We start from the raw sequence: 18431 nt of genomic DNA on the forward strand, positions 1-18431 counted from the left end.
GCTCTTCCCATAAAACCAACCAGCACCATACCATACCATCCCAAAACAGACTAACGACAACTCAATGACATCAATCCAACAAACTACTGATGCGAGAAATTGACAACTAATAACCCTTACCTTAAACTAGAAGGACAAACAGAATTAAACGAATAAAGTAGATCAAAGCAGTATAAGGGTTAATTAAATCATACGAAAACAGTAAAGAAAGTTAAACTGCTGAAATGGACAGATTGCATGTGGTGTAAACAAAGTGAATGGCTAGGATGATATAGTTAGAATTGATGGCTGGAATGATATAGTTAGAATTGATGAAGCCGGTGGAACAGATGAATGCGCTGAGTCAAAGAATGCATGAGTGGAAGAACAGACAGCTATTTAGCGAATGAGTGTAGAAATCAAAAGAATAAGTAAACCGGATGAGTGTATAGAATGGATGAACACGTTGAACGGATGAGTGTATAGAGCGGACGGGTATGTAGTGCAAACCAGCATGTAACACGGATGAGTGCGTAATATAGAAGAGTGTGAAGAATAGATTATTGTAAAACGGATGAGTATGTGGAACGGATGAGTTTGTAGAGCATGTGACAGCTCCAGGGCATAGTCTGCAAGTTTCCGCAAGGGAGGCAAGTAAAGCGCATGATTGAATGGATAGCGGATGAACTTGGTAGTGCAAAGCGGAGGGGTGTATGGAGCGGAGGGGTGTACGGAGCGTATGAGTGGGCAGAGCTGTTGAAGACCTAGAACAGACGAGTGTGTGAGATTGAATATATAGAATCAGATATCGCTGTTGGATGCGTGAAAAGCATGAGTGCTTAAAGCGGATGAGTGCAGAGAGGGGATGTGTCCATGGAGCGGAGGAGTGCGTTGGAGCGGATGAGTGCACGCAGAGGGGGGGAGTGCATAGAGGGGGTGAGTGCGTAAATTTAAGAGAAGCGACTAGAACACAAGAATGCGCAAACCGGGTGAATGTGCAGAACGGATGAGCGAAAACAGGATGAGTGTGTAGAACAGATCAGAATATGGAGCGGATGAGTAAGTAGAGCCAACGAGTCTGGATAGCTGATGAATGCGGAAGTGTGGAGAGCGTGTTTATCGCCTGAGCGGACGATTGTATAGACCTGGCGAGTGTAGGGAGTGGATGAGTGTAGGGAGTGGATGAGTGTAGGGAGTGGATGAGTGTAGGGAGCGTATGGGTGCATGGACCCAGCAGATCGGTGTATGGAGAGGTTAGATGTATGAAGCTGAGAGGAGTATGGAGCGGATAGGTGTATGGAACGGATGAATATATGAAGTGGATGTATACTCAGAGTAAATGAAGGTATAGGACAGATGAGTGTAGATGAATATATAGAACAAGATATTACTGCTGGATGCGTGAAAATCACAAGTGATTAAAACGGATGAGTGCGTGGAGCGGATAAGTGCGTAAAACGGGTAAACGCATAGCACGTGTGAGGGCATAAAGCGGATGAGTACCTGGAGCGATCAAGTGCCCAGAGTGAACTGACCCATCGCGTAGAGCCAACGAGCACGTAGAACGAACGAGCACTGACGCATCTAGTACTGATGAGTACATAGAATGGATGAGTATGTTGAGCTACTGAATGCGTAGAGCATAAAGCACTCAGGAGTGCATGCCTGGGGCAGTCAGGAGTGCATGCCTGGGGCAGTCAGGAGTGCATGCCTGGGGCAGTCAGGAGTGCATGCCTGGGGCAGTCAGGAGTGCATGCCTGGGGCAGTCAGGAGTGCATGCCTGGGGCAGTCAGGAGTGCATGCCTGGGGCAGTCAGGAGTGCATGCCTGGGGCAGTCAGGAGTGCATGCCTGGGGCAGTCAGGAGTGCATGCCTGGGGCAGTCAGGAGTGCATGCCTGGGGCAGTCAGGAGTGCATGCCTGGGGCAGTCAGGAGTGCATGCCTGGGGCAGTCAGGAGTGCATGCCTGGGGCAGTCAGGAGTGCATGCCTGGGGCAGTCAGGAGTGCATGCCTGGGGCAGTCAGGAGTGCATGCCTGGGGCAGTCAGGAGTGCATGCCTGGGGCAGTCAGGAGTGCATGCCTGGGGCAGTCAGGAGTGCATGCCTGGGGCAGTCAGGAGTGCATGCCTGGGGCAGTCAGGAGTGCATGCCTGGGGCAGTCAAATGGACAGTTGTGTGGCAGACAAGAGCGCATGCACGGACCAGAGTGTATTTGGAACTGACTGGGGTGCATAGAATGGATAGCTGTTCACGGTACGGACTGTAACGCATAAATATTGCATGACGTATATAGTATGGTTTAGAATGCAAAGAACGTTTGAAAGAGCATATAACTCATCATATCACACCACCATGCTTACTCTCTCCTTTACATCACCACTCAACTAGAACACAGATACTATGACACCATTCGGTATAACTGTTCTCATACCAACATCCGCCGCTCACCCCACATCATTCTAAATTGACACTGCTGGTCTCACACCCCCCAGCCAGGCGTTCTCCTCAGGCCTAACACAGCCACAGCCGTTCTGGATAAAACCTGCCTGAACTAACACATTCTCCTGACCTCTCAACCACCACACCTACCGCTAAGAAGCAGCTACTACACGGATATCGCACGAGCTGCACACATACCCGGTGCTCACATGCACCTTTTGACTCTCTACTCTCTACTCTCTACTGATTTTAACTTCGGTTCCCAAGGGCGTTCAACCTACCAGTGCCTTCAGACCATACCAATGGTATAGAAGGCGCTATAAAAATACAAAATAACATAACAATTGGCTACATTTGCGAATCCCATTCAAGATCTGGAACGGATGGAACCCTATTTCAAAAATGTAAAATCTCTTGACAATAAAAAATAAACTCATAACATTCAGCCGTTTCCATCCTTAGCTGGAATTGCTGTGGTTTGAAACATTTATATTAATGCCATGTCTCGTATTTGGCTAGAAGCAGGGCATGTATCGTGTTGATACGAGAAACTATGGCATTGCAACCTGCTACCCTTGATGGGTTTACTACTTTTTCTCAGCGGGGTAAACGTGGTGCTCTTGGACGTCCATCAGGTGGATTAGTAATATTGATTCACAACAGTTTACGGATGGACTCGGATGAATTATTGGTAATTGAAATAACGTGTTCGGATTCAGATATTAGTTATCAACTTGTATGGAACCCTAATGTCTGAGCACTAGAAAATACATTAGGAGAGTTAAATCTGGTATTACAAACAACCTTTTTATGTAATGCAGAGTGAGTTGATTATTGGAGATTTTAATTCGACTTGCACGCCAATGTTTACTATCACAATTACTCCTATTCCTCAAAATCCCAAGAGGTTTCAGATGGGCAAATTTTTTGTCAGACTAGAATATTCATATAATTCCTTATGCTAACCAACAACTTGACTATACATGGAGAAGAGAAAACACACAATCTATGATAGACTACATTGCTGTGTCATCTAATTTGATCAAGGTCAGCTCACCTATCTCGATCATTAATTTAGGACTCAGTGACCACATGCTTTTAGATTCTCATTTAGATATCCTAGTAAAATCGGACATAGGATCTTATGAGTTAACGTTGGTTGAATTGGAGAGGCATGCCCATTCAGTCCCGATAGAACGCAAAGTTTTGCAGATATTTATCATTTCTTGTAAATGCTAGGGTACGGCTAGGCAATGTATAGATGAATGGAATTATAGCATGATTATATTTCATCTTCACCTTTCACAAAAGAAACAGATGATCCAGATTAACTCCCATCCAAACACATTTTTAAATGAGATTGCTGCACTTAAAGACTTGCATAATTATGAGCTGAAAACGGCTAGTAGAGAAGCACTAAAGGCAAACACATTTTTATTACATAAAAAAACAAATACAAGCTCAATATAGAAGTAATATTAAAAAGGTAAAAATGAATCACCTGGCAGATAATCAAAAGATGATCTTGCTCCTTTGTAAACAAGAGACTTAAGATATTTGGTCTATATTGCGCAATCCACGTGGATCGGCACCTCTTGATTTCAAACTGATATATTAGGAGACGTGTAGAATAAATACATTAGAACCAACTATGCCCTACCTAAAGGCTTCTCTTATTAGAACATGACTTTGCATATAAAGATTCCTCACAAATGTCCATGGCACTTAAACGACTTGATAAGGGCTATTCAGAAATTGTCCTATTAGAAGGCTGCAGGCCCTGATGGGCTACCCCCTGCCTTTTGAAGGATGACCCGTGTTTGTGGGCTAGAATTCTTAAACCACGATTTGATTTTGATATTTGAAACCAGAAATCTACCTGTTTCGTATCTTTGGGCAATTATTGTAACTATATGGAAATGACCTATTGATGACCCATATAATTATCGTCCTATTTCTTTAATTGACGTACCAGCTAAGGTATTTGCAGCACTGTTGCTGCAGGAACTTGAGCAATGGATGGCTAACAATCTTTTGTCGAGATGTCAAATAGGTTTAGGCAATCTATGGGTACTACTTTAAATGCCACAATTCTAGCCCATCTCTTCTTCACACCATGCTTGTACTGGGGCGATCTATATGGCGTCATTAGACATGTCTGCGGTGATAGTGTTATTAGGGCATTGTTGTGGAAGAAGATGCTCTCATATGGTAACCCTGAACACATCGTAGGGCTGATAGCGTTACTATACAACCAGACCAGTTATATAGTACGAATCAATCGTTCTGGACTATCATCGACCCTCTCTGTACTGAAATTGGGAGTAAAACGGTGATGTCAGTTTGCAGCCATATTGTTTAATCTATACATTTGTGATGTAGATAAAATCTGGGATAATCTTGATACATTTCCTGCCAAGCTGGGAGAGGCTAGAATAAATTGGCTTGCTTTTCCAGACAATATTATTCGAAGGGATTGTGTCCTCCGACGTATTCCTTATCTTTGATAATTCGGCTCCAGCTTGCTGGCCTCGGAAATTTTTTTTCAGTAGAGGGCGCTGCGCGTCGATGTCCCTCGACAGCCACCGTATCGGCGCCGACGTCACCATGCCCATAAATAGCCACGCGCGGCGTCTGTTGCTCAGTTCCGTTTTTCCGCGCTTTGTGGGGCCTCGGAATATCGTTGCTCAGTTCAGTCAGATAAACCCTCTACATTTACTTGAATATACCAACTTGTTCTCGATGGCTTCTTCGGAACCGACAACACCGCGATCCGGCTTCAAAAAATGACGAGACTGCGGTAAAAAAATGTCGATAACGGATCCACACAGGATCTGCTTGTGGTGCTTGGGAGCCGAGCACCATTGTTCGGAGTGTGAGGACTGCATGTCCATGACGGCGAAAGCCTTGAAGGAGCGCAAAGGGAAGCTCGAGAGGTAAATCAGTCAAAACCTCCTCGAAAGTTTTTTCGGCTGAGTCGAGGCATTCGTCTCCACGCCGTCGAAAGCGTTCCTATTCTAGATCTCGAAGTAGCGCCCACCATTCGTCGAGATCGAGACACTCAAAGAAGAGACGTCGAAGATCCCCTTCCTCGTCATCTTCTGTTTCATTCCCCAGAAAGGGTCTCCTGCCCCACAAAACATAGCTCTCAGGCTGAGTGGGAGGAATTCAGGAAGAAAATGCTCAGCGTCTTTGAGAAAGCGGCCTCGACCCCCTCAAAGACAGCTGAGGGTGATACTCCGGGTGAAAAACCCAAAAAATCGAAACGCCGCGAGTCGCTGCACCCAGCGAAAGATTCCACCCGAGAGCGCCACGGGCCATTGGGTAAGAAGGCACCGTCTTCGACGCCTTGGTCGAAGATCCCTTCGACGCATGGATCGGCACCATCAATGTCGTTGTCGAAGGGTTCTTCGACGCATCGGTCGATCGACAACGCCATCGTCGACATCGACGAAAGAGGAAAACCACGGCTACTTCACAGCCAACGGTAATACCAAGAGCCTCCGGCATGACGCCGAGACCGTCGGCGGCATCCTCGAGTAGGATCCCAATCCTCTCGAGTTCTTCGAGGCCTCTTCCAGTTTTATCGACGCCGTTCTCGGCGCCTTCGAAGCCTGTCACATCGGCGTCGACGACATTGTTTTCTCGCCCAATGATGACGAGTTTGACCTCAAATGGTGTAAAACCCATTTCTAAGGCAGAAGGAGCCAGAGTACCCCGGATTATCTTCAATCTATGAAGAAGGGGAGGATTCTGACCAGGAAACCTTCGGGTTGCAGAGGACCACACTACCTTTTTCAGAGGATTTCACCTCTGAGGAAAGAATGTTGAAAGACCTACAGGAGTCATTACATGAGGCAAGTGGGCTGGACACTTCTCCAGAAGTGGAATTTGTTAAACCAGACCCAGGGGAACATGCCGAAACACCCTATAGAACCCTGATGGCAAGGATTATTGAATTTATGGGTTGGTCTGCGCCTTCACCTGTTTTTCAACAGGATGACCTGACAGACATATTAGACAAAGGTCCACAGGAGGATCCTGTGGTCCCCTTCCATGCAGCCTTCCAAAGAAAGATTTCATCTAATTGGGAAACTCCTGAAGTTATCCCTGCAGTCAATAAAAGATTGTCAGCCAAGTATAGGGTAGCTGCGGCTGACCCTGAATACTTATCAAAACACCTGACTCAAGAGAGCCTGGTGGTTCAAGCGGCAACTTCATCAAGCAGCAGGTCCGCTTACCCTACTGTCCCACAGGATAGAGATGACAAGAGCTACGATTCTATGGCAAAAAGTCTTTTCTGCTTGTAGTAAGGCGTTGAAGTCCATCAATGCCACCTGTACGCTCGCCAGGTTCAGTCACACACTGTGGGAGTGTGCTTCATCAGCGGTTGACCGAAGGAGAGGAAAGAGAAGCCTTCCTTAACATTATTAAAGATGGCAAAGATGCCATGTGTGAGTCACTTCAAACTGGCATTGATTCCGCTGACCGTATTAGCAGGGCCATGGCGGCAAGTACGACAATCCGCAGGCATGCGTGGTTTCGAAAGTCTGGCTTTGCTCCAGATGTCCAGGCCATACTTTTGAATATGCCCTTTGACGGCTCTTCTTTATTCGGTAAAAAGGCTGATAACAGTCTGGAAAAGTTGCAGACATCTAAAGCAGCGGCAAAATCGTTAGGAGCTGCAATCCGGCAAACTCCTTTTCGCCCCTCAGGAACCTCTGGAAGAGGAAAGTCCTTTCGCTATTATTCCGCATTCGGGAAAGGCAGAGGACAGCCGGCTCAAAGAGGCCAAAGGAGATCCACCCGAGGTGGACGGGTCCAAACTACTAAAGCCGCGGCAGGTGCCTCTTTACCCTCGGCATCAGCCGCCCCCAAACCACTCTGAGGCCTTCGCACACAACTGTAGAGGGCAGGTTAACTCACCATCTGACGGAATGGCGGGCTATAACGTCAGATGCTTGGGCATTGGAGACAGTTGCCCAGGGTTACTGCCTACCCTTTCTACACATCCCTCAGTCATCCACCGGGGCACAGCTCTCTAAAAGTTCCAGATCCGCTCCTCTTACAGGAAATTATGGACCTGCTATGGAAAGGTGCCATAGAACCGGTACATGTAGCGGACAGGAACAAGGGCTGGTACCCCCTACTTTCTCATACCAAAGGAGGACAGAGGACTGAGACCCATCCTGGACTTACGAGGCTTGAACAAGTTCCTCAGGAAGGACAAGTTTAAGATGGTTACTCTCTCTCAGCTCCTTCAGGCCCTCCAGCTCCAGGACTGGCTGGTATCTCTGGACTTTCAGGATGCTTATTTCCATGTGCCAATCCATCTCAAACACAGGAAATACCTGAGGTTCGCAATTGGCGACTCTCACTATCAATTTCGAGTTCTGCCATTTGGGCTGACCTCCGGTCCGAGGTTCTTCACCAAGCTAATGTCGGTAGTGGCTGCGAGTCTAACGAGGGAAGGGATCCACGTCTACCCCTACCTGGACGATTGGCTGATCAGGGCTGTATCTTCGGAACAAGCTCAGATCCAGCTAGATTGTCTGCCACTTCCTTCACAAACTGGGCTTCTCACTCAATTTTAAGAAGTCACAGATGATACCATCACACTTCCCTGGGAAAAGCCTTGCCACCACAGGTGAGGGCTCAAGATATTCTGCAGATGGTCAACAAGTTCCAAAATGCCCAACGTCTCCCAGCCTTCGACTTTTTGAGGTTGCTAGGCCTCATGGCATCCTGCATCTTCCTTGTGCCAGAGGCTCGCCTGAGAATGAGATCTCTTCAGTGGGCACTGAGAACTCAGTGGTCGCAATTCTCATGGAGAATGACAGATCTCCTCCGGATTCCGGACAAGGTAGCCCACGACCTTCAATGGTGGGCCTATCCAGAGAACATCCTGAAAGGAGAACTGTTTTGGCAACCATGGCCGGAGATAACAGTAGTCAGACGCCTCACTCACTGGGTGGGGAGCCCATGCCAACGACTTGACCATCAGCGGTAGTTGGTCTCCATCAGAGTCCAGACTACACATCAACATATTAGAGCTGAGAGCGATCAGACTAGCGCTGAAAACTTTCCTGCCATCGGTACAGGGGAGAAATGTCCTGATAATGACCGACAACACGGTGGCCATGCACTACCTCAACAAGAGGTGTAGGGTCACTGCCACTGTGCAGAGAGGCAATGCTGCTCTGGTTTTGGGCAATTCAGGAAGGAATCTCTCTATCGGCAGTCCACCTAGCCAGAGAGAAGAATTTGACAGCGGACGCTCTGAGCAGGCAGAGCAGTCTCCCACGAGTGGGAGCTAGCGCAGGAAGTCCTAAAAGAGATCTTCGCCCTTTGGGGAACCCCTCAGGTGGATCTGTTTGCCACAAGCACCAACAGGAAGTGCGATCTGTTCTGTTCAAGGGAATTTACCCCGAGAGGAGCTCTAGGAGACTCGTTCGTAGTGGACTGGGAGTTCCCACTCCTTTACGCGTTTCCACCAGTCCCTGTTATTCCTCAAATGATCAGGAGGTTGAGAAGATTCCGGAAAACCATGATCCTAATTGCCCCGGACTGGGCCAGGAGAACGTGGTACTTGGACCTTCTAGATATGTCCATCTGCCCTCCAATCCGTCTTCCACTCAAAGAGAATCTTCTCTTGCAGAAGGGAGGTCAGGTTCTCCATCCAGACATCAGAACCCTCAACCTTCACCCTTGGCTTCTGAAAGGGTGAGGTACAAGGATTGGGACCTCCCTGATGACGTCATGGAGGTGTTGCTTTCGGCCAGAAGGCCAGCAACAAAGTCTTTATACCGCTGCCGTTGGAACAAATTTTGCAGCTGGTGTAGAGAAGGGAATATCGATCCTTTTTCATGTGGTACACCAACGGTGTTATCGTTTCTACTCTACTTGGCAAACTCAGGCCTTCAAGTTGGCACTGTGAAAGCGCTGCGAGATAGCCTTTTAATCTTCAAGCGCACTCCGGAGGAACCATCGGATTTCAAACTACCTCTAGTAATACAATTTCTCAAGGGATTAACTAATGTTTATCCTCCAAGACCATTCAAAGTTCCCTTATGGGACTGAAATGTGTTTTAAACTTCCTAATGGGTACTCCATTTGAACCACTCCACTCTTGTTCGCTGAGATTTCTCACGCATAACTGTCCTATTGGTAGCACTAACATCTGCTAGGAGGGTGAGCGAGCTACAAGCTCTCTTGTAAACCCCCCTATACAATTTTCCATAAGGACAAAGTTGTCCTACAGGTGAAGCCTAATTTCCTCCCAAAGGTGGTTTCTGAATTTCATATTACTCAGAAAATTACCTTAACTTCGTTCTACCCTCCTCCCCATCCAGGGAAAGAGGAAGAAAGGCTACGTAGGCTGGACTCAAGGCGAGCTCTGAGCTTTTACATACTCGGGTCACAAGTTGGGACTACCCATAATAAAACAGACCATTTGCAGGTGGATTATTTTGGCCATTGTGGAATGTTACAAACTGGCAGGGAAAGAGTCACCCCAAAATCTTAGGGCTCATTCAACCAGAGGTATCGCAGCCTCTTCGGCCCTCCAAAGAGGGGTACCGGTCCGAGACATATGTGCGGCTGCCAAATGGTCGTCCACACATACATTCACAAGATTTTACAACCTGGAATCCTCCGCTAGTCAAGAGACCAGATTAGGAAAAGCCGTATTACATGCGGTTCATTCCTAAAAGGGATACATGACATTATTATTCCCACCTCCAATTACGTGCCACTGCTATGGTAGTCTATCAAAGATGAGGAATATGTTGGAGGACACAATCCCTTCGAAGAACAAGTTACTTCTTACCTGGTAACGTTCTTTCGATGGGATGTTCCTCCGACGTATTCCTCATCGCCCCTCACATCCATCCCCGCAGTAATACTTCCCTTGTGGTTGCAGCTTACGCTCCTTCAAGGTCAATAACCAATTCAGGCATGACTTATCTTATACTACAAAACGGAACTGAGCAACGGACAACGCGCGTGGCTATTTATGGGCATGGTGACGTCAGTGCCGATACGGTGGCTGTCGAGAGACATCGACTTGGCGGACGTCGACGCGCAGCGCCCTCTACTGAGAAATTTCCGAGGACAGCAAGCTGGTGACGAATTATCAAAGATGAGGAATACGTCGGAGCATCCCATCGAAAGAACGTTACCAAGTAAGAAGTAACTTGTTCTTCTTTTTGATCGGACACCTTGCAGTCTTCAAAAGAAATGCAATCTATTCTCTGCATATGCCGCCCGACATAATCTTACTACTAATGCCTCCAAATCGAATATAATGGTATTTTCTAATGGAAAGAAAATTACTAGATTTAACTGGGAGAAGGATGGGTGTGGAATCCAAAGGGTTTTGGCAATCCGATTCTTGGGATACAATCTTAGTAATTAAAGTGCTATTGCGGAGCAAGTCTCTAAACTTGAAAGTTGTTCATTTAATATCACAAATGAAAATTATATTTCAGAAGTATTCCAAATTCTGTTGCCAATAATTGAATTCTACACACTAAATCTAGAACCCGTCATACTGTATGGTTTGGACTTGTTTGCTTGACCTTTCCAAGGTTTGGAATAAATTACAGGGAAGAATTTGGAAGGCAGTCTTGGGTCTCCCACTCTCTGTCCCGACCACAATAATCTTGCACGTATTTGGACTTAATTCACTTGCGGTAAAGTTTACTTAAAGGATGTTGGTAAACTTTGGACAAAATGTAATTTCCTCCCCGGAATTCTTTATATGAAGTCATTTCCTGTGTCAATCGCCAGATGTGTAGAATCTATTGCAATTTGTTTCAATAGAACAAAAAGATCTAAATGAACTGGGACTGTTAAAAAGAAGACACTTAAGGACCGTTCGACGAAGCGTTGGGCCAACAACGCCAGGCAGGCGGCCATGGCCGCGGAGGGCGCCTTCAGCGACGCCGTACTTTCGGACGGCGAGGGCATTACGGCGTCGAAAGACAGCCGAGCGCAAGTCCCCGACCTCGATAGGCCGTCCGGCAGGGCGGCTATGGGGAAGACCCCCCGGCGACACAAGCGCTTCACACACCACACACACTAAACACACGAAGTCCAACCGAGACTCGACGACGTCGAGTTCTCGGAAAGGGGCACAAACAGAACGGTCCGATTCGGTGTCCACTGGGCGTTCTCGGTCGAGATCGCCGCATGACTCCAGGCAATCATCCACTCTTGCCAAGAGTGCCTCGCTCCCTAGGCTAACAGAAGTTCGATCGTCGGAGGACGAAGACGACTTCCACCCCCAGGCCGCGCTCCAGGAGTCGGAGCCTGCAGTCAAAATCAGCGAGGCCCCACGCTCGAAAGACAGGGACACTACCCCCGATCCTCGACGCCAGGCGTCGAAAACCTCCGGAGCCACAAAAGGACAGGGAAAACATTTTTCCACTCACGGGGAGGGGGGAAAACAGCAGAAGAAGCAGCCTTTGCACTCTTCCACACCTGTGAAACACACCACTCCCCCTAAACAGACAGACAAAACCAGGTTTGCTGATATGTCTAAAACCAGCAAATCTACTCAAGATAAATCCCTGAGACTTGCTGAGAGTCATTCCCAGTTCCAAAAAATGGTCGAGTGAAGACAGATAGGGTCCTGTCAAGGATGTCGTCTTTGGCTGATTTTTACGATAAAAATCCAGAACATTTCCTTTCGTATGATCCACAAGGGGCGACACCCTCAATCCTATCCCCCCGAGTAAGAAGCCCCGGTTTGAAACATCGATGAGGTCTACAGACCCCTTCGAGGTACAACCATACTCAAGACCATACTCGCTGTATCAAGGAGATGCTTCCTTTAGTGAGGAACAATGGTAGAAGAACCGGGACGGCTACTATGGGGATGGTGAGGACCAGGAAGAGGAAGACCCTGAAACCTAGAGAGTAGATTCTCCGGTAGAAAACGAAGCCCCGGTTACCGACTCCCCTGTTGATAACCAACCCCTCCTAAACGAGGTTCTCCCACGTGCAGCAGAACATTTCCATATCGACACCCACGGTGTCCAGGAGGAGAGGGACTTTGCAGAGGAGTTAGTGGGAGAAAGGAGGCCTGTTGCCCAGACCATCCCTATCCTTAAGTCCATTCAGCGAAGAATAGACCCGTCCCTGGTGAACCCGAACCTCACCAGAGCAGTCAATCCCAGGGTTGAAAAACTTTTCAGGGCAGCCCAGTCTGACCCTCTCTATATAAGAGGACATCTGAAGCCAGACTCCCTAGTTGTCACTAACACTTGTAAGAGGGCTGGAACACCCTTGTCATCGTCCGAAGCTCCTCCCGACAAGGAGAGCAAAAAACTATATGGTTTCGGCAGGAAAGTAGCCTCAACGTCCGCCTATCAAGCAAGGATTGCAAACTCCACCACCCTGTTGGCCAGCTACAACTGCCAAACAGTTCCTAGGAGCAATCCTAGATACTCAAGAGGGGTTGACCTTTCCTTCAGAGGAAAGAATTCGGAATATACTACTGCAAATTCTGCATTATCAGTCCGGTCACCAAATAACGGTACGCAAAGCAATGCGTTTACTGGGCATGATGGCGTCATGTATTTACCTGGTCCCCCACGCGCGCCTGCGTCCCATGCAGGAATGGTTGGCGAAACAGTGGTCTCAGGCTAGTGGTCAGTGGGACGATCTAGTGGTCGTTTCGCCAACACTAGTACAAAGCCTTCACTGGTGGACAAGAGAGAATCTCGCACAGGGGAAACCATTTTACGATCCCGAAGTACAGGCAGTAGTCACTACCAATGCATGTCTGACGGGGTGGGGAGCTCACCATCTCCACCACACAGCTCAGGGTCTCTGGTCTCCCTCAGTGACCAAGAACCACATCAACCTGCTAGAGCTTCTGGCAGTATTCAGAGCGCTTCAAGCGTTCGAGCCCCACCTACTAAACCTGTCAGTGCAAATCCGTACGGACAGCACAACAGCCATGTTCTACCTGAACAAGCAAGGAGGGACTCGTTCGCCAAATCTGTCCAAGCTTGCCCAGAAAATCTGGATATGGGCACTCAGACGGAACATCTTCCTGTCATCACATGTTCCAGGGGAGCTCAATTCCCTAGCGGATGCTCCGAGCAGAGACTCCCTCCCAGAGGAACACGAATGGGTTCTACACAGAGAGGTCATAGAAGATATCTTCTCTCAGTGGGGTTTCCCCACTATAGACTTATTCGCCACAAGCGAAAACAGACAATGCCCAGGATTTGCATCCAGGTTCCCCCAACCAGACTCCCAGGGGAACGCCCTGTGGATGAACTGGTCAGGGATGTTTGCGTACGCTTTTCCACCAACTCCTCATCAGGAAAGTGGTGAACAAGATGAACAGAGAGTCGATGACGCTCGTCCTAGTTGCTCCCATGTTGGCAAGACAACCGTGGTTCCCACACCTACGCAGGATGGCGGTGTGCGAGCCCATCAAACTTCAAGCCTGGTACAACCTACTGTCCCAGCACCAAGGTCAAACAGTGCACCAGCAACCCAATACAATGAACCTGGCAGCATGGCTCCTGAGGTCATAGAGTTTGGACATCTCAATTTGCCACAGAGGTGTATGGACATCCTAATGGAATCTAGGAAACCAAACACAAGGCACTGTTACTTTGACAAGTGGAAGAGATTCGTTATCTGGTGCCAGAGTAGACAAATCAACCCAGTTGATTGCACTCCTTCCACTATTGTTACATGCTCCACCTGCTAGATGCAAGATTGGTTTTTAACTCACTGAAAGTACACCTGGCAGCCCTGTCGGCATACACCACTTCCCATAGCAAGGTCTCGTGGTGGAAAGTACCAGTAGTTAAAGCCTTCATGGAAGGAGTAAAGAGACTTCACCCTCCTATTTCAAACCCACCACCAGGGTGGGACCTTAATGTGGTGCTAGCCAAGCTCATGGGACCCCCTTTCGAGCCCATGCATAAAAGCAGTCTCAAACACCTGACTTATAAAACAGCCTTGTTAGTAGCGATTACTTCTATAAGAAGGGACAGTGAAATTCAGGCTCTCAGTGCAGGATCCCTTCTTTACTGTCCATAAAGACAAACTGGTTTTACGCACACACCCTAGGTTCTCACCTAAGTTTATATCTAAATTCCATGTAAACCAGTCCATCGAACTTCCGGCTTTCTTCCAGGACCCTCAAAGCTCGGCTGAGGTGAAACTACACACCCTAGATGTGCGTAGGGCGGTCCTCTACTATGTAAATAAAACCAGACCGCTAAGGAAAACAGATCAACTGTTTGTCTCCGTAGCTACAGGCAGAGAGGGGGATCGCGTCTCTAAAGGTGCCATCTCGAAGTGGATTATTAACTGTATCCAGCTGTGTTACTCACTCTCTGAAAAACTCTGCCTTTCACGCCAAGAGCCCACTCTACTAGAGGCATTGGGGCCACTCTGGCTTTCATTGCAAATGTACCCCTTGACACCATTTGCAAAGCAGCTACTTGGAGCTCTATTCACACTTTTACTCCGCATTACTGCATTGACACCCATTCCAAGGCAGATACACAAGTGGGACAAGCGGTTCTAAGACACTTATTTGCTCATGACCCTTCTCACATCCCACCTCCTTCAGGTACTGCTCGCTAATCTATGCACAGCATGTGATCTAAGCAGATTCCACAAACCTCAGAAGGGATACATTACTCACCGTAATCGTATTTCTGATGCTTGTATCTGCTTGGATTCACATGCGACCCACCCTTCCTCCCCTCTGAGAGAAGGCGCATGGTTGCTTGTAGTCTTACCTTTCTGTCTATCTGCTTGGATTATCTGTACTCGCGCTACTCCTCATGCTACCTCATGTCAGGAAAAAATGCAATCTGAGGATCCTAGATGCGTGAGGGATCTTGGGTACAGTGGACGTCACACTAGGGATAGTATTACTGGCACGCCCTGTGTCGGCGCTCATTTTCGAGTTTCGAAAAACAAACTGTAATACTCCGCAGCTTCCACTAGATGTCGGCCTATGCACAGCATGTGAATCTAAGCAGATACAAGCATCAGAAATACGATTACGGTGAGTAATGTATCCCATCTCTAAGTGATGATCCTTATTAATGTGCTAGGCAAATTGAGCGGGATTTTGTTTTGCTCGTACAATTGCCACATTTTGGATTTGGGCGATTTTTGAAAAGATGGATATAAAACTGTTCAATCCAGATTGTGGTATCAGGGGTGGTTAGTTATCGAAATTGAATGATGTAGTTACACATTCTGCAGTATTAGTTTAAGATCTTTTGTTTAACACAGAGATGAAAAGATGACTTATTTTAATCTAACTTGTATGAATAAAATTGCTTGTATACTGTTGTGTTTTGAAGTGTTTTCGTTGTTTTATATACTGTTTTTATTGAATTAGATAGCCATGTAATTTGGATGTTTTATTTCTTGTTTGATCTAAATTTGATCCTACGTTGTACTGTTGAATATGATATATGTTCAAGTTATATAGGTCTGTTTGTAAAGGTGCTTTGATGCCATATACAAATAAAAAATCCCATTAGTATGAAGGCAATGGTACTATCGTCTAATTGAAAGTCGTTCTACTGCCACTTGTACCAATGATTAAACCCTAAAAGAAAATGGCCTTTGCCTGGATTTCTCATTGCAATTGTTCAATAGTACCTAAAACAATAACCCCATTTAAGAATCAGTTTCCACTTTGGTCACAGTTGCAATGGAGTACCATGTCGCCCATGTTTTGTAGTGATCGTGCAGTGACTGGTGGTCTTTTGATTCCAGGGGTACTCTAGAAAGGCAGCAGCTTTGGAGTTCCTAAACCGCTTTGAAGAAGCCAAGCGAACCTATGAAGAAGGTCTTAAACATGAACCTAGTAACCAGCAATTAAAGGAAGGGCTGCAGAACATGGAGGTCCGGTTGGCAGGTAAAGAGGGGAAATTAAAGGACGTCAAATTGTTTTGGTACAGGGCATGGTTTGTGTTCTGTCCGGAACATTTTGCTATGTAGGGTGCAGCACATTACCTTTTTAAGGAAGTGGCACTCGCATGTTCTTGGTGCCAACATTTGGGTTCGGTCTTTGTTTGGGGGGGGGGGCTCCTTGATCACTGGCCAGTGCCAAAAGCATCACTCCTCCCTGTCCCTCAAAACACTGATACCTCCATTGTAATGAGTGGTTGTTTAAAGTCCTGAACAATGATTTGCTATTCTTAAACACAGGACTAATCAGCATGACTTTATTTAAACATGAGTGGTTTAGCTGTTCTGCCCAAGACACTTGGCACTTGTGCCAAATAATGCACACAGACAAGCAACATTAGTAATACAGGAGTCCACATTTCAGTGTGTAGAAAGGTTTGGGAGCTCTCCCACAAGGAATATTTTGAGCCAGTAACATTGACCAGACAGTTTATGAAATTTCAAGCAAAATTGAGCAGTTTTTGCAGGGTTTGACAACGTCACCAAAACATTTTTATAAGAAAATGGTAATAGCGTGCATTTTAAGAGAAATTAGAGCAGTGCCGTGTATATAAAGAATTGGTTGTCATCTGAGGTTCGGATTGGCGTAATTTAGTACAGAGGTGTGTGGCTAGGTGTTGATTGGGGGAGGGGGAATGATGCCCGGGGGATGGAAACCAGTTGAGGGAGGAGAAAAGGGGGGGCCTGTCTGTGAGGAGGGGGCAGAGGCGGTACTGGTGGAGGGGTTAGCATCGGGGAGGTGGGTCGAAGGGTGTAGGGCATGAGGCATGCAGAGTAGAGGGTCGTCTAACCATGAGTTTTGTTCGCCTGGGTGCTGAGGTGGTGTGTGAGGGTGGGGGGTGTCGGCATCCAAGGCGCTATAGGCGATGGTTCGAGAAAGGGCAAGACACGCCACACTTGGTGACGGGGCTTGCCGGGTGAGGCTGTTTGGGGGTGGTCAGTGAGGTGGAGGAGGTGGTAGGTGGGTGGGCAGTTCTTGCAGAGGTGGGTGTGGTCGGGGCGAGGGAGGAGGTGGGAGTGCCGGACACAGGTCGGTTGGGCGTAATCTGTCGGGCCTCCTGATTCTTCTGGGGTGAAAGTGGCGAGTGTGGGACAGGTCGAGAGTGTGATGGAGGGTGTGTTAGGAGGGTCTTGGGGAACAGGGGGTGGATGAGCGGAGGCGGGAATCTTGTGAACTCTGCCTTTGTAGCTGAGCGGGCTGCGGCTAGGGTGTTGGTGAAGGAGGAGCAAGGTGCGTTTCCGAAAGGCTGCACAAGGGTTGATCTAGCATAGTGGCTCTATCTTTGGGAGCACCAGAGAGCTCCTCTGGACTGACAGTTGGACGCTTTGTGGGGGGGGGGAGGGAGAGGCGGAGGGTGGCTGTGCGGGTTCTCATTAAGGGCGGCTGGTAAAGAGTTTGGGGGTTGGATGAGAGCCAGCGCCTGTGATTGGTAGGGGTGGGTATTCAGTGGGCGATTGAAGGTTTGCCAGGGAGATCCTCTGGTCAGTGAGTTTGGAGTGGTGGTGGGAGGTGGTTGCGATGGGGTCAGAAGGTGTGCGGGACATGAGTGCGAGCTTCCGCAGTGGCAAGGTTTTGTGAGGTGTGGAGAGTGGAGGGTTTGAAAGTGTCGGTGTGTGAGGGGGGGCTAGTGTGTCTAAAGCAGATTTGTATGCGAGTGATTATGTGCATGTGGTACAGGGTTCGGGAAAGAGTGTGCGTAGGTGAAGGCTGAGGTTTGGAGGGTGTGTTCCAGGAGGTCTGAGCTTGGGTGAGTGAGTAGGTGGGGGTGTGGTGGGAGGTAGGGTGTGTTTGTGTGATTCCGGATGTGTTGTAAAGGGTTCGAGAAGGAGATTGCAAGAATAGGTGGCATTATGGCGTGTGGTATGCTCTGGGAGGGCGATTCTGGTAGTGAGTTTGCGAAGGTGGGTGGTGTAGGGTGGATGAGGTTTGTTCTGGAGTGTTTTGAGAGCTGCTCTTATATGTGAGAGTGGCGGTGTGTGGTAGTTTCCGTGAATCTGGGTGAGTGGTAGTGATGCACGGGAAGGTGAAGGGGGCGCGGATCTA

At 47.8% G+C, this 18431-nt stretch overlaps 1 protein-coding gene across 1 annotated transcript in view; it reads left to right on the plus strand.

The window, feature by feature from the left end:
• The window catches only part of STIP1 (stress induced phosphoprotein 1), an 812376-nt gene that overhangs the window by 183313 nt on the left and 610632 nt on the right, over nt 1-18431 (plus strand). The window contains exon 3 of the mRNA XM_069650819.1: nt 16193-16334. Coding sequence (XP_069506920.1) covers nt 16193-16334 — 142 coding nt within the window. The remainder of the gene's footprint in view (nt 1-16192; nt 16335-18431) is intronic.

The sequence above is a fragment of the Ambystoma mexicanum genome, chromosome 3p, assembly GCF_040938575.1.
Source record: "Ambystoma mexicanum isolate Mex_15411 chromosome 3p, UKY_AmexF1_1, whole genome shotgun sequence".
Classification (NCBI taxonomy): domain Eukaryota; kingdom Metazoa; phylum Chordata; class Amphibia; order Caudata; family Ambystomatidae; genus Ambystoma; species Ambystoma mexicanum.